Source organism: Podarcis raffonei, chromosome Z (genome assembly GCF_027172205.1).
Source record: "Podarcis raffonei isolate rPodRaf1 chromosome Z, rPodRaf1.pri, whole genome shotgun sequence".
Taxonomy (NCBI): domain Eukaryota; kingdom Metazoa; phylum Chordata; class Lepidosauria; order Squamata; family Lacertidae; genus Podarcis; species Podarcis raffonei.
In genome coordinates, this window is record NC_070621.1 from 25,025,564 (window position 1) to 25,041,196 (window position 15,633).

Here is a 15,633-nt window from a genome sequence, read left to right on the forward strand (position 1 = left end):
TTATTGATTTCTACCCCAAATTTCATTCAGTTAAACTATTGTGATGGACAGTGAAATATTATTTTCCTTATCCTTGATGTTTTTCTTTCCTTGCTGTAAAGTGTTGTTCGGGAAAATTAAAAAGATAGAAAGATAGAGAGATACAGACAAACATTACAAAACTATTACTGGATTATACACTTTAATATATTTTCCTTGATCTTGGTTCTTGAAATTGCAAGCATAAGAAAAGTGTTGTGAGGGGAGCTGAGTTTCCCTATAATTTTTTGCCCAAAATGTCATGGCTTAACAGATTTGCCTAGCCTTCTAACTCTGCCTGATAATAAAGAAAAGATGGTGCTGGTAGCTGCTTTGATACAGGGTGAAAGTACATCATCTCCTCACTGCTGATTATTGAACATGTATAATTAATGCTTCGTAATTTCATTGTCGCTTAAAAGAAAAAGAAGAAAGGGCTAGGGATGCAAATGTAACTGTGACTATAACAGAATGCAGTTTGCCCAAAGCATGATTGATGGAGGAAATATAAAATGAAGTATGCTCAGCATTTTTTAGTGCTTACGCTATGTCCTCCTTATTTCCTCTGCGCAAAACATTCAGCTTATAGTGAAGCCTGACCCATATGGCAGATTCATGTGGAGAATAATAGATGTGATGTTTGCAGTCATTCTTCCTTTTCCAGGGCAAATGAGGAAAAATTATAGAACAGTATGAAAATCATGTTCGGAACTGACAGTGTCGGGAATGACACCAAAAGCATCAGCAGCACATTGGCTCATGATCACAAGAGAAGAGGCAGGGTAGTGGGGTGATGCCATAGTATTTTCAGGTCTGTGGCTCTGGGGCCAGCGCCAGGTTTTATCATTAACATGACATACAAAGGCTTATTTCAAGAAAGAACTGTGTGTGGGATCATAGGTTTGTCTGAAAACACACCCCAACTCTCTAAAGCTCTTTCCCTATAACCCAAAGGCACGTGGCTTTGATGTGGAACAGAGCAAGCTGTCTCAGACTTAGTCAGACCCAAGGTCCATCTAACTTAGTATTGTATACTCTCCAGGCTCTCCAGGGTTTCTGAAATGGGACACATCCAGCCCTACTTTGACATGCTGGGGATTGAACCTGGGACCTTCTGCATGCAAGGACCACTTAGCTGTGGTCATTCTTCAGATAGAGAAACACAGAAAGCTTCCTTGTACTGTGTCAGACCATTGGTCCATCTAGCGCAGTACTGCTTATTCTGACTGGCAGCCATTTTCCAGGGTTTCAGGCTGGGGTCTCTGGCAGTCCTACCTGGAAATGCCAGGGATTGAACTTAGAAGCTTTTACATGCGAAGCAGATGCTCTACCACTGAGCTGCAACCCTTTACCTAGTGCTCAGAGGCAGTGGCGTAGCGTGGGTTGTCAGCACCCAGGGCAAGGCAAGTAATTTGCACCCCCTAACCCATGGATTTGCGCCCCCTAACCCTAACCCCCAGATGTTGCGCCTGGTGCAGCCGGCCCCCCTGCACCCCCCACGCTATGCCACTGCTCAGAGGAAACAATCTGCACATGCTCATGTTCAGCCAGCCACATGAGAGGGCAGAAGCTTGCTCAGAGCCCCACGTAAGATCATAGAATTGTAGAGTTGGAAGGGACCATGTGGGTTATCTAGTTCAACCCCCTGCAATGCAGGAATCATTTGCCCAACATGAGGCTCAAACCCACAACCCTTGAGTTATGCTTTACCAACTGAGCTATCCCAGCAGTCTATGAGCTGAGTGTGGAGGAATATAAAAGCCCCCTCCTAGGGGCCCGCTCTAGGTCAGCCCCCACCCCCAGGCACTGTGTCAATGACTCTGAGATTTTTTAGTAGAAAAAGCAAAACTGGAAACGCTTCTCATAAGGTTGAAATAACCCTGCTTAGGTTGCCTTTGTGCTGGCTTTCATTTTATGGTGATTTCATGCACTCTTTTTTCTTTATTATTATGCCCTTTGGTTTAAAAACAATGTGTCATGATATTTAAATGAAAGCCTATTGCCAGTGACGGCCCAGAATCATGCAACTTAAGTCAATGGAGGATGTCATTTAATGACTAGAGAGCAATCCAATTGCTTTCCTGCTGTGATGTGCACATTTAGTGACTACTGCTGTTCTTGGGGGTGGGGCATTATCACTGCTGCTCATAGCACCTTTTGGTACATTTTCTCACTAAGACCAAAATAAAAGTTTGATTAAAAGTTTAAGTACTATGGTTTTGGTTTGGTGTTTTTTCTAATGGCTCTTCCTCTGGGTTAGCACAAAGTAGAAAAGGAAGCAAAATCTTAAAAGGATTTCCTGCTTGAAATATGAACCCTCTTAAGTTTTAGTAGCAAAGCCAAGTCTGTAAAATGAAATCATTTCACTGAGGACAGATGCAGGGAGAAGAATTGTAGAAGAGTCACATACATCTGCTGTTGCGGGTGACACAATCTAGGTGGCCATGTGTCCTGCTTTACTGAGTACCGTCCTCTATTTCAAGAGCTGTCAAGCTCAGTCCTACATTGGAAAAGGGCTCGTTGGTTCCAGGAAAGAACTCTAAGAAGGGAAACCTAAACCCCTGAAGCTGCCCATCTGTAATTAGCACTTGGACAACAGACTGAGCTGGCACTCAGTAGGTCATAATGCCATCCATACTGGAAAAGGGGCAGTGGGGAGGTGGGGGGGGGAGAAGAAAACAATGCAGGCTGGAGTCTCTGCCTACATGGGCATCTGTGTTGTAAACACATCCAACACATGGAGGAGAGGACTATAAATGGCTACTAGTCACAATGGCTATCCTCTGCTGCCACAGTTGGATGAAGCAATGCTTCTGAGCACCAGTTGCTGGAAACCACAGGAGGGGAGAGTGCTCTTGTGCTCATCATCCAGAAAATCTCTTCTTTCATTCTCGTGCTTATCCCTTGCTTTCCCTCTTTGCAATGTTTCTGTCTCAGATTCTCCCTTTCTCTCTCCTCTTTCTTTCTCTCCAGTTTGTTGCCCAGCCCAACTGCCAGCAGCTGCTAGCGACGCTTTGGTATGATGGCTTTCCCGGATGGCGGCGAAAGCATTGGGTGGTCAAGCTCTTGACATGCATCACCATTGGACTGCTGTTTCCCGTGCTTTCTGTGGCCTACCTGATTGCCCCTAAGAGCAGGCTGGGACTGTTCATCAAAAAGCCATTTATAAAGTTTATCTGCCACACTGGCTCCTACCTTACCTTTCTCTTCATGCTCCTACTGGCATCGCAGCACATTGTCAGGACTGACCTCCACATGCAGGGACCTCCTCCAACCATCGTTGAATGGATGATCCTCCCATGGGTTCTAGGTAAACTACTGAATGCAAAAGCATGTGAGGGTTGATGGGATCTGCATGCAGATTAATTTGGTTTGGGGTGCTGTTTCCATGCAAATAGGTGTAGCACCATAATTTCCAAATCAGTAGCTTTTGTCTCTTCTGCGGGTGAAAAATGGTCAAATAGTCTCCTGGATTTAGCCTTTCCCCCCTGTTTTTGCTACCAGTTTGGGATGGGGCTGAGGGAAGAAGATAGGTATAATTTTTTCCTTTTCTTTTCCTCATTTGTCATTAGTTTGTGCTTCTGATTAGGGTTAGCCAGGTGGTACAAGTGAGTTAAAATATTTATAGGGGCAGCAGTGAAATGGTGTACAGTACAGTTTGTGAGGCACACTCTGAACTGTCACACCTTGGGGAAGCACTGTGACAGAGCACATGTTTCACAATCAAAAGGTCCCTGGTCCATTCCCTCACAGGTAGTAACAGTGGGTAATGAGTAAGATCTCTGGAGAGCTTCTGCCAGTCAGAGGAGCCAATGCTGGGCTAGATAGCTTATATCTGAAGGGAGGATTTAACGGTGCAACAGAATGCCCTAGATCAAACCTGTCTTTGATTTCTGAGCCTGAACACATGGCTGCAAGACAAGAGAAAATAGCTATTTACAATCTATGAATTATTTAGCTTGTTCTCTATGTTTATTCAAATGTTATTCTCATTATTATTATTATTATTAATTGTCAGGAGTGGGGAATTTGTGGCCCTCTAGATGTTGCTGAAATACAGCTCCCATCATCCTTGACAACTGTCTAATAACACCTAGAAAACTATTGGAGTCTGCAGATTTTTAAAGTGCCACCAGCCCCCTAAATACAAGTCTGTATTTGGGAATGGAAATGAGCCAAGGTATTTTGAACCTGGGATGGGAAACCTGCAGCCCTGCAAGTGTTGCTGGGCAATCCCCCTCAGTCCTAAGCTATTGGCCAGGCTGGCTGGGACTGATGGCAGCTGGAGTCTAGCAACATATAGAGCACCACAGGCTCCCCATCCCTTCTTTAGGCAAACAGATACTGCATTTCACCACATAATGATTGCATTTCTGGTGCCTTTTTTTTCCTTTCCAAAAAGGAGGGATGCAGTGAATTGCAGGTTGGAGGCAGAGGAACAGATTGGGGATGGGTGGCAGAGGTGGTTGCTGCTTCCCCTCTTTGTCTGGGTCCCAGAGCACAAGCCCAAGGTTAGCGGCAGCAGTGGCAGTGGCAATGGCAGCAGCAGCAGCCTTAGCAGCCTCACCTCCTCCTGCTACCTCTGCTCAGGCAGGTGGGAGTGAGCAGGCTTCTTGGCTGGGTCCAAGCCAAGGCCAGAGCACACGGTGAGAGCCAACGGCACTGGCTTAAAGCAAGAGCCCCATGGCCAAGCTGCCTCCTTGCCTCTCAACTCCATGCGTCGCAAGGTGGCGGCAAGGGCAGCAGCAGCCCAGGCCTGGCTTTGCCTTGCCTTGCCTCCTCCAGATACTGTACCTCCACTCAGGACCCAGACTCCCAACCTCACCGCCTCAGGAGCCCCCATGTTGATCCCCATCTCGCCTCACAATTTCCCCTGTGACTATTATGTGGGAAATGCCCTGGGACCGATTTTAGGGTCTGAAAAAGGGGTGTGGTACTATTACAAGGTGGCAACCAGTATGCGGTAAAATACGGTTGATACATTTGCACAGGTGCTGTTTCCAAGGGCTGCACCTAGAAAACCAGCTGCCAAGAACATGAGAGCCATGCTGGATTGGCACAGTGGCATTCTGCTTTCACAGCACCCATCCAGATGCCTAAGAGAAGCCTGCAAGCAGACTGTAGGGGGAAATTTACTCCCCTTTGTCTCAAGCTTTCCCTGTAGGAGATTTTTTCCTACAGGTGCATCCTTTGTAAACAGCCCCTCTGCAGATGGATGGAGATCATCACACTCACTTAAAATAACTCATCATAATAATTCTCGCAAAGGTCAAATAATGGAACGATAATGGATGTTGTTTTAACTAAAGCTCAAAAACATTTTACTGGGTGAGCTGGATGATTCATGTGGGCAAAGTGGGCTTTTTTGTTTTTCCTTTCCTTCCAATGATTTTTTTAATGTCCACTTCAACCTGTATGCAGCACTAGTCAAATGTTAAGAGTGAAAAGCTAAGCTTTCTCAGGTATGAAGTGCTAGATGGTGACATTGTCTCTTTTTGTCCTGCTGTTCTATATAAGGGGATTAGCTTAATTAGGATGAGCCTGGCAAATAAGCACGCTTCCATAAACACACATATTTCTTCGCCTCTTTCAGGTTAAGCTGCCCTGACCTCAAAGCAGCTGTGGGCATATAGGAGAACTCAAGCTATGAGGAAAACATATCCAGTCATTAGCTCCTGGACTATTAGCATCATGGATGATTAGCAAGCTTTCAGCCTAAGAAAGAATGCTCTCCCAGCATTATTAGAATGTTCCAGCAGCGGCACTTTTATTTGGTGGACATAACAGCCAGCCATATATAGATTTCCAGCTTATTTCATGCACTTCACAAACCCTTACGCAGGAAGCACAGAGGGTCGCTAGACATTTTGACAGATTCAGTCTCCTTGCTGCTACACTAAACTACATCAGTGAAGAAAATGTACTGTAGATTGTGGCTGCAATTTGATGTCACTATAAGCCATAGTCTGTTATGACAGGAACATGCCTAGCCGTACCATGGCTGCAAAAATAAGTTAAGAATGCCTATGAGTCTCTACTTTTGCTATGAAAGAACCTGCCTGTGATTAAGAGTCAGGCTATCAGGAGCTTGTGGGCAGGACTAGTAAACAGGGGTGTTTGCAAGGGCATTTAGTAGCGGAGTTGGAGACAGGAGACCCCAAGGTCTGCATCATGGTGCAAGAGGCATGAACAAGAGGCATGAACAGTGAGGGAGCTGCTTCAGTGACCTGCAGCACCTGTGCCACGTTTGTTTTCTCGCCTGAGCATGTACAAAGGCACAGATGATGCAAGTGTAAGTTGGTTGCCTGATCAGCTTTACGGGTAGATACAAGGGGAACAACTATCTTGAACCTGGTCCTTACCAGTAGGGCAGAACTGGTTTATGAGGTAGAAGAGTCTGAAACCCAAGCCCTTTGATGAACAGTTAAGGGAGTTGGGTATGGAGAGAGGTGATATGATAGGCATCTTCAACAAGCTAAAGTGCTGCCACATGGAAGATGAAGCAAGTTTGTTTTACGCAGCTCCAGAGGGTAGGACCTGAACCAATGGATTCAGATTACAAAATAGTAGATTTGGATTAAACATTAGGAAGAACTTTCTAATGTTAAGAGCTGTTCAACCATGGAATGGACTGCTTCTGAAGCTGCTAGGATTTCCTTCCTTGCAGGTTTTAAAACAGATGTTGGATGACCATCTGTCTGAGATACTTTGGCTGTAAATCATGCATTGCAGGGGGCTGAACTAGACCGGGGTGGCCAACTCCCAAGAGACTGTGATCTACTAACAGAATTAAAAACTGGCAGTGATCTACCCCCTTTTGGGGGGTTCAGGTCAAAGTTGTTGAACTTTTTTTAGGCAGGAGGAAAGCCCCAATTTTTGAGGATTCAAGCCTAAGCTCAAGGGAGAAAGGGGAACAACCACTCATCAACAGATTGCTGCGGAAACAAACAGCCTCACTGAGTAAACTCCGTCTTCCGTTCTGCAGATCGTGCAACAATGGAGGGCGGGATGAGGGGGCAGGGCCGGATTCTTTTTTTACCAGCGCTAAGGAAAGGGACCTAACGATCAACCATGATCTACCAAAACCTCCCGGGGATCTACCAGTAGATTGTGATCGACCTGCTAGACATCCCTGGACTAGATGACCCTTGGAGTCCTTCTAAGAGTCATCTAGTTCAATGCATTTGATGCATTATTTTTAAAACAGAGTTTTCCAGCTAAGTTGTATACAGAGTAGACCCACTGAAAGTAATGTATCTAAGTTAGACATGTCCATCAATTTCAGTGGATCTACTCTGAAAAGGACTGATGTTGTCTGCTACACAGAGTAAAAGCATCACATCATCACTCAGATTTAGTGATGCAGCCAATCAAATATGTGATGGCACTACAAAGCCAGTTCAGAGTGAAAACAAAACTTCACTCTGAATGGGAGAACATCTTCTCTCTGTGTCAAAGCCTCATCCACACACACAGATATCCCTGAAAGGTTAATTCTCCCAACTGCAATTAATCTCACATAGATCTCATGGGACCTAGAGGCAGGGGCAGACCTGCAGGTTATTTAGGTTGGCCCCCATCAAGGGTGCAGGCCCAGTGGGGCACAAAAATCCTGTCTTTCCACTCTGGATTGGAGTGGCCAGGAACCTTCCCATCCATGCACTCCCTGGGCCACTCCTATGCTGCTCTGGGCAGCTGGACAAGGTTCACAGGCTCCTCTGGGTGCCTTGGCAGAGGAATCCAGTTGCTGTTATGGGACTTTGCAGCAGTCCTGCGGGCCCCTCAGTGGGCCAGTGGCAATATTAGAAGTGTGAGCGGAGTGCCCTGTAGGGCTTAGAGCAAAAAAAGACAGAGAGAGCAGGAGGAAGAAAAAGGAAGGGAGGGCGGAAGGAGGCAGAAGGAAAGGACCAAGCAGAGAGAAGCAGATGGACTGATGGAAGAGGAAGAGGAGGGGAGGAGCAAAGGGAGTCATTGTCATAATGTGAATGGCAACAAAAAGTAAACTCCTTTAGTTTCTTGTCCGTGGTCTCTCCCAGTTTTGGAGGCACCGATACATCTCCTTGTCAAGGGTGCAAGGGAGCCTAGGTCCGCATCTGCCCACAGGCAAGTTGAAATTATGAATAAAAAGACAGGTTGATTTAAAAAGAAAAAAAAGACAAATCATTGCATTGTATTCTTACAGCTCAGCTGCACAGCTTCTAAAAACGAAGCTGAGAGTGATTATCTGAGTTGAAACACCAGAACAGCGGGAACTAGTCATTGCGTAAAAGAACGTGCTCACAGCACATGCTTGCAAGCAGGCTCCTAACTAGGTAGTATTTCTTAATGCCCCTCTCTCTGTCTCTGCCTTTGAGTTTAAATTGTGCAAAACACCTCTGTGGAAACAAAAGGGATTACAGGGAACAAACAAGCAAAGGATGAATTGGTTGTAAATAAAATGATGGTGCTTCTTTTGTTTCGGGTGTCTTCATACTGTTTCAATCTTGTCTTTAACAGTCAAAATAAATTTAAAAATTGTCGAGTAGCACCTTAGATCATGGCCACTGGTCCCATCACCTCCTGGCAAATAGAAGGGGAAGAAATGGAGGCAGTGAGAGATTTTACTTCCTTGGGCTCCATGATCACTGCAGATGGTGACAGCAGCCACGAAATTAAAAGACACCTGCTTCTTGGGAGAAAAGCAATGACAAACCTAGACAGCATCTTAAAAAGCAGAGACATCACCTTGCCAACAAAAGTCCGTATAGTTAAAGCTATGGTTTTCCCAGTAGTGATGTATGGAAGTGAGAGCTGGACCATAAAGAAGGCTGATCGTCGAAGAATGGATGCTTTTGAATTATAGTGCTGGAGGAGACTTTTGAGAGTCCCATGGACTGCAAGAAGATCAAACCTATCCATTCTTAAGGAAATCAGCCCTGAGTGCTCCCTGGAAGGACAGATCCTGAAGCTGAGACTCCAATACGTTGGTCACCTCATGAGAAGAGAAGACTCCCTAGAAAAGACCCTGATGTTGGGAAAGATGGAGGGCACAAGGAGAAGGGGACGACAGAGGACGAGATGCTTGGACAGTGTTCTTGAAGCTACCAGCATGAGTCTGACCACACTGCGGGAGGCAGTGGAAGACAGGAGTGCCTGGCATGCTCTGGTCCATGGGGTCACAAAGAGTCGGACACGACTAAACGACTAAACAACAACAAAGCACCTTAGAGACCAACTAGGTTTGTTCATGCACACAAAAGCTTATACCCAGAACAAACTTAGTTGGTCTCTAAGGTGCTACTCAACAATTTTTTAATTTATTTCAACTGTGTCAGACTAACACGGCTGCCTACCTGAATCTTGCTTTAACAGGTTGTGTTTGTCTCCAAAAAGAAAGATATAGTGGGGCTCTTGGTTAAATTGCGGAGGGAAGGCATTGTTTCATAGCAAAAAAAAGTATTTCCTTCTTTAAAAGGGGGGAGGGGGAGAAAATATGAAATGCCTCCTTCTAAAAAAGGAGGGAGACGAATGGAAAGAACAGTCACGTTCCATGCAGACGGCATGGCAGTAACTATAGTAACAATTCTAACAATGATTACTCGCAGTGAATGTAACATATGGGGTTCTTCATCAGAATCCACTCCACTGATTTGTTTGAACAGGCAAAAGAAAAAGAAGAAGAAGAAGAAGATTTTGGTAGAAAAATAAAACATTCCTTAACCAGTCTCAGCAAGATGATGATACTGAAATCACAGTTCAAAAGAAACTGAAAGATAAGATTTTGTTAAGTTTTCATGAGGCCAGGATGCATCCAAAGATGTTTCATTAGTACAAGGATCTACATTTGTACAATGAACCTTCCCACCTCCCTCTGCCCTGCCACACGCTCCTCGGGTCTGTTCTGGGGGGCTCCCCCAACCCTCTGAAGCAGATCCGTAGAGGGCAAGGGATGCACAGAGGGAGGAGAGCATGCAAAGTTTCACAGGGCAAGCAAAAATCATTGCACAAATGGAACAAGTGCAATGGATGCCTCTCATTGATTCAACTCTCTCTTTCCCTGTTGTTTAGTGACCATAAGGAAATGGAAGGGTCCAACATGGCTGGGTGCCTTTTCTTTTCGTTTCATTTGCTTGTCTTGTTCATTGTTTTTTCTTGCTGGGCGAATGTAGATAGAATTGATATTATATTTTCATAAAGCTCAATTAATGCATATTCAGGCCTGTAGTGATAGGATAAAAAACAATAAACTGGTAGTGGCGCATCATATCATCCCCTTTTTGGGTCTTCAAATTCTAAGCAGAATCAATGTTTGGAGGGTGAGCAGACACTCCATTTAGGAACACAGGAGGCTGCCTATTTGGTCTATCCAGGCCAGGGACATTCCCAGTCCTTCCCGGAGATACCAGGAATTGAACCACGGACCTCCTGCATGCAAAGCAGATGCTCTACTACGGAGCTATATAATAATTTGCACACAAAAAATTAGTGCATGAAAGTCAGGGAGGCTGATGAGTAGTCCCAGTCTCCCTCTTTGCATTGACTCTGCATGGAATTTGATGGGGCTGAAAAGGGATATAAATGGACACACAGATATGGATGGCGTGCAAAGCTACGTTACACAGAGCTGGCTCACTGAACTGGCCCATCTCACCATCCACTGTCCCTCTTTAACTGGCAGAAACTCTTTAAGGTCTTAGCTTGGCAGAGGCTTTACCAAGAGAAGGGACAATGACTCAGTTGCAGGAACTGAGCACCAAAGGCTCGCTTCAGCATGGTCCACTGTCACGTCTCCAGTGTGCAGCCTGAATGCCAAAATGGGGAAATCAAAAGCCACTATTATGCTTGGGTCAAGAGGGGTGGTATGAACAGTCTCTAACAACTTAGGAAAGAGACTGTCTCTAATAAAAAAGGAAAGAGATACCTCCCCCCCCCACCTCCAAATAGCCTTTTTCAAAGTTAAACTGAATTTTCTCAAAGCAAACTGCTCTTGCTGCACTTCCATCTTAATATAAAAACGGTTAAATGTACGCTTCTTCCAGGGGCTTTTAAGCCTTTTCCATTTGAAGCGGCAGCTCAGCTACTTATGCTTGTACTAGTCCTTCCACATCAAGCCATATTTCACATCCTGTCAGAGCAGACTATTTAAAAGCAGCATCATTATGTTTTTTCAGAAACAAAGGAGTGGCAAGAGGGGGTGGCCGAATCTTGCTTCTGAGCCACTGTTTTTAAATAGTGTTTTCACAATGTCCTGTTTACTCTGCTTTGGTGGCCAGTGAACGTGTCTCATGGAAATGAACTCTCTTTCCTTAGGTTTTATCTGGGGCGAAATCAAAGAGATGTGGGACGGAGGCTTCAATGAGTATGTTCACGACTGGTGGAACCTGATGGATTTTGCAATGAACTCTCTCTACCTGGCAACGATCTCTCTGAAAATTGTTGCATATGTCAAGGTATCATTACCCTGGAGCATGTGTGTGTGCACTCGTTAGCACTGGGGTGGCTAAACTGTGACCTGCAAGTCATAGTTATGCTCTTAAGGGTTTTTTGTAGCTCCCCCATAGCCTTCCCCCCATTTGTCATTTTTAAATTAAAAATCACTTACTTTAAAAATAACAATACATGTTTTTACTGACCACTTCCATGTGTAAGTAAATGCCAAAAGCGTCTTGTGACCCCCTTCAAATCTTTTTTTTTTAAACCATCCACTTTTGCAACTCTTGACATTGAGCCCCAAAAAACATTAGTCTGCTTTAGTGTCAGGCTTCTCCAAGATAATGGCTTTCTTTCTCTCTCCCTGCCAACCTGTGGGTCCCCAGATGTTGTTGAACTACAACTCCCATCACCCCTAGCTAGCAAGGCCAGAGCTCAGGGATGATGGGAGTTGAAGTCCAACAACATCTGGGGACCCACAGGTTGAGAACCGCTGGAACACATCAAATTCTCTGTGAATTCTATGATTCTATGATTACATTACAATTTGGGGGTATGATCAAGTTCAGGCATTTCCTGTTTGCATATCTGGAGTCTTGGGGATGTCTGCTTCTTCACCCTTTGAACTTTTTGACACAGACTCACCTCTCCCCCCCACCCCTTATTGGCCTCATTCATGGTTCTTAGCATCTTGTCTGCACTTGCACTAACCACATCAAGCTCTTAACCAGGGTTTGCAAACTCAGTTAAAATAAATGCTGATTTCAAATCCTGATTAGTGCTGGAATCCTATACGTATATGCTCAGACGTAATCCTGATGCATGTGGGACTTACTCTCAGATGTATAGTATTGTGGTCTGCAATGTGAACTTGGTTGCCATCAAATGCAGCTGTAAATGATAAACTATGGCTAGGGTGGACTTGGAAAGTGAGGATGAATGAGTAACCAGTTCCTGATCCGACACCCACTTTGCAAACCATGGTTTTCAAGAAGCCAGTGTTACATGCATCAGAAATGTATCTTGCTTGTGCACCAGGTGCCCAAATAAGGATTTTTCTTCTATCCCAAGCAGCTGTGTCACTATCGACATGTATTGATGATGGTGCAAGGTGGGCAGTGGTACAACTGCATTTTAACAGTTTTAGAATTTAACAATGAAACATCAGAGGATTGAAGCACCAAGAGATCAAAGATCTGAAACCATGCAAGTCAACATTTATTAGATAATTGTGGAGTTTGAGCACCAACCTCTCTTCAGAAGTCAAGGCAGTGCTCACCTGACCTCCTATCACTGGTATCTCTGCACATTTCCAGGAGGGAGAGGGGAAGCGGCATGTTGGCTGGGAGGGTGAAACAGTGCAAACACACCTGCAGGCTCCACCCTGGTAGAGCATCTGCTTTGCACTCAAGAAGATCTCACATTCAATCCCTGGCATCTCCAGGTAGGGCTGCCTGAAATCCTGGAGATCCTCTGCCGGTCATTGTAGGCAATACTGAGCTAGATGGGCCATTGGTCTGACTCAGTTGAAAGCAGCTTCCTGATTTGATTGTGGACAAGCCTGGACAGAAGGGATGCTGTAAAACAGTAGTTGCATTTGCTGAGTCATGGCTGGTGTGACAATGCATGTTTCTCACTGCAGATTGATTGGGCAGTCCTGGGTGTGTGTGTGAATGTGAGTGGCAAGAGCCAATAGAGGCCAAATTGTCTCAAGTCCATGCCATATTTGGACCTTCGTGACAGATCTGTCCTGCATGGGAAGCAGATGTAAAAGTGCTTCACCAAAGGAAATTCCAGTGGGCCAGTGCTACTCAGAAGAAGGCTTATGTTCTTGCCATGGCCGATGAAGACCAAATTGTAGCTCATGCTTGAATTGGCAGTTGGCAAAGAATCAGGTGCATGATTAGACATTAGAATATTCTCAGAGTTCTCACACCTCTTCACATCCATAACAAGAAATCTCTTTCCAATGCCAAATTTTCCTTCCTCCATGCACTTGCAGTGAGGATGCACTTGCTGCACAGTTTCCTGCTGAGCAAAGTCAAAGGAATCATATACTTCAAGTGCATATGCAGAGTGACAGCCAGGGATGGCCCAAGACATTTTGGAACCTGAAGCAGACCTCAAAATGGCATCCCCCATCTCTGCTAGGGAAGAAGGGGTAAGGGAAGATCTACATCAGAAACAAGGGGCAGGAGAGAAAGGAAGATCTACATTTAGATCTGCTGCCCTGGTGGTTCCTGCCAACTGAGGCAGTTTCCTTACCTTGCCTCATGGGTGGGCTGGCCCTGCTGACAGCAGAACCAAGCTCTTAGGTACCAGAGCTCTGCTCTTCACACATCAATCCTTTCCAGACAGTACAAAACTTGCAGCATCCAGATAAAGATGGGTCCTCTGAGGAAGAGAACAAAGCTTGAAATATGTCAGGGTTTTCTATTGGCTTGCTTAATTTTGGCCTGTTCCTTTCTTTTGCCGAGTCTTCAAAACCTCTCTGGGGACTCCTTCACTGGTGTCCTAAGTAAATAAGTAAATAAATGTGTGAAGAAGATGGGAAAATGCTATTGGGTGACAGAGAGAAGGATGAACTGCTCAACACCTGCTTTGCCTCTTCACGAAAGGAAAGCAGTGCCCAACCCAGTGATAACAGAATAAGCGATGCAAGGAGGGAGCTGCAGCCCTAGATAGGAAAAGAGGTGGTAAGGAAACACCTAGCTACTTCAAATCTCCAAGGCCTTGTGAGCTGCACCCAAGGGTACTAAAGGAGCCTGTGAATGTAATCTCACAGCCTTTGTCTGTAATCTTTGAGAATTATTGGAGAACAAATGAGCTCTTCAGAGGCACACTACCTGGAGGTAAACCATAGCCATTGTGTCCCAAAATAGAGGACTCCTTGCAATTAAGGACTGCCCTCTTGCCAGCCCTTTGCAAAGCAGGACATTCAACATCCCTAGCCATTCACCATGCTGGCTGAGGCTAATGGGAGTTAGAGTTCAACAATACCCAAAGGTCATCAAACCACTTTCCCATGAGGCCTGTTGCATCACTGGACACATGCAAAATATTGCTGTTTCAACAGTGAGCAACAGTCTCAAATTTCAGCAGCACCTTCTGCAACGCCAAAACTTGGAGCCCCCTACATTTTGCCTTCCATTCTACCTCATAGTTGTGCCCCTCCCTGCAGCTACCCCAAGGCGCCATGCCCAGTGTGGCCAAACCAGGCATGCTCCCTTAAATCTGCACAACCAGTACCTCATGTGGCAGAGATGGGCAGCCTAGCAGGAAGGGCTTCCAGTTGAGAGCACACCGTGTGCAAGCCACTTTGACATTCACTAGTATTTGGAAAGTTGCCTTTAATGATTTGGCACAAGATGGCCAGAATTGCTATACAGGACAAGAGAAGGATGCATCATTGATTTTTGATTTTTTTTAATGACCCAGTTAGAATTTGCCCTTGAAGATGCTGAATGATATAGATCTGGCCAATTAAATTACTTTGTCAAGTTATTCTTCTCAGGGGCTTCAGCACAAATGTTGGCTAAGAGCCTCATGCTTTGTGGGAGTTTGTCAAAGAAGCTAAGCCATATCTGGCACCCACTGCTTCCCTTGGGCAGCTGTTTTCCAGGCAAACTCTACACTCATAGCTTCCAGTTAAAGGTCTAGTGAAGAGTTAAACATGAGCATTGTAAGGGCTTTCCACAAATCAAGTTGACTGAGTCTCTCCGTGACGCTCGTGGATGTCTAGAACAGTTTGAAATGTCAGAAGCAATCAGAAGCCATGCAGAAAGGCATTTGTGCAGGACTTCAGTACCTCTGCACTTCGGGAAAAATTATCCTTTTTTAAAAAAAAGAAAAGAAAGCTTTACACAATCCTTGGTTTCTATAAACCAGTTTAATTTATGACATTTTTCCCCAAAAGCATGAAAATTCTATTTATGTAGCCTGCAAACGTACAGACACAACTCCAATTTAAGAGGCAAGCAACAAGTATTTACTGTTGGCTTTTATTGCATGGAGCCATGCAGCAAAATAAGTCCTCAGTGTAACACCAGCAAGCAAGCCACATTATTTTCTTCTTGCATGCACCATCACCACTAGGTTCAACCTGAAGCTGTTTCACAAAATGACACAGTGATGAATAAGACCTGCAATTTCAAAATCACTTGGCTGTCATACAGCAGGGGCAGACCAAACACACTGCCCTCCAGG

The 15,633-nt window shown here is 45.0% G+C and overlaps 1 protein-coding gene across 2 annotated transcripts in view; it reads left to right on the top strand.

Moving 5' to 3' along the window:
- Window positions 1-15,633, top strand: part of TRPC5 (transient receptor potential cation channel subfamily C member 5) — a 178,396-nt gene that overhangs the window by 118,757 nt on the left and 44,006 nt on the right. For both annotated transcript variants that reach the window (XM_053374135.1, XM_053374134.1), the window contains 2 exons: window positions 2,992-3,328; window positions 11,308-11,447. In XM_053374135.1, the coding sequence (XP_053230110.1) occupies window positions 2,992-3,328; window positions 11,308-11,447 (477 nt within the window). The remainder of the gene's footprint in view (window positions 1-2,991; window positions 3,329-11,307; window positions 11,448-15,633) is intronic.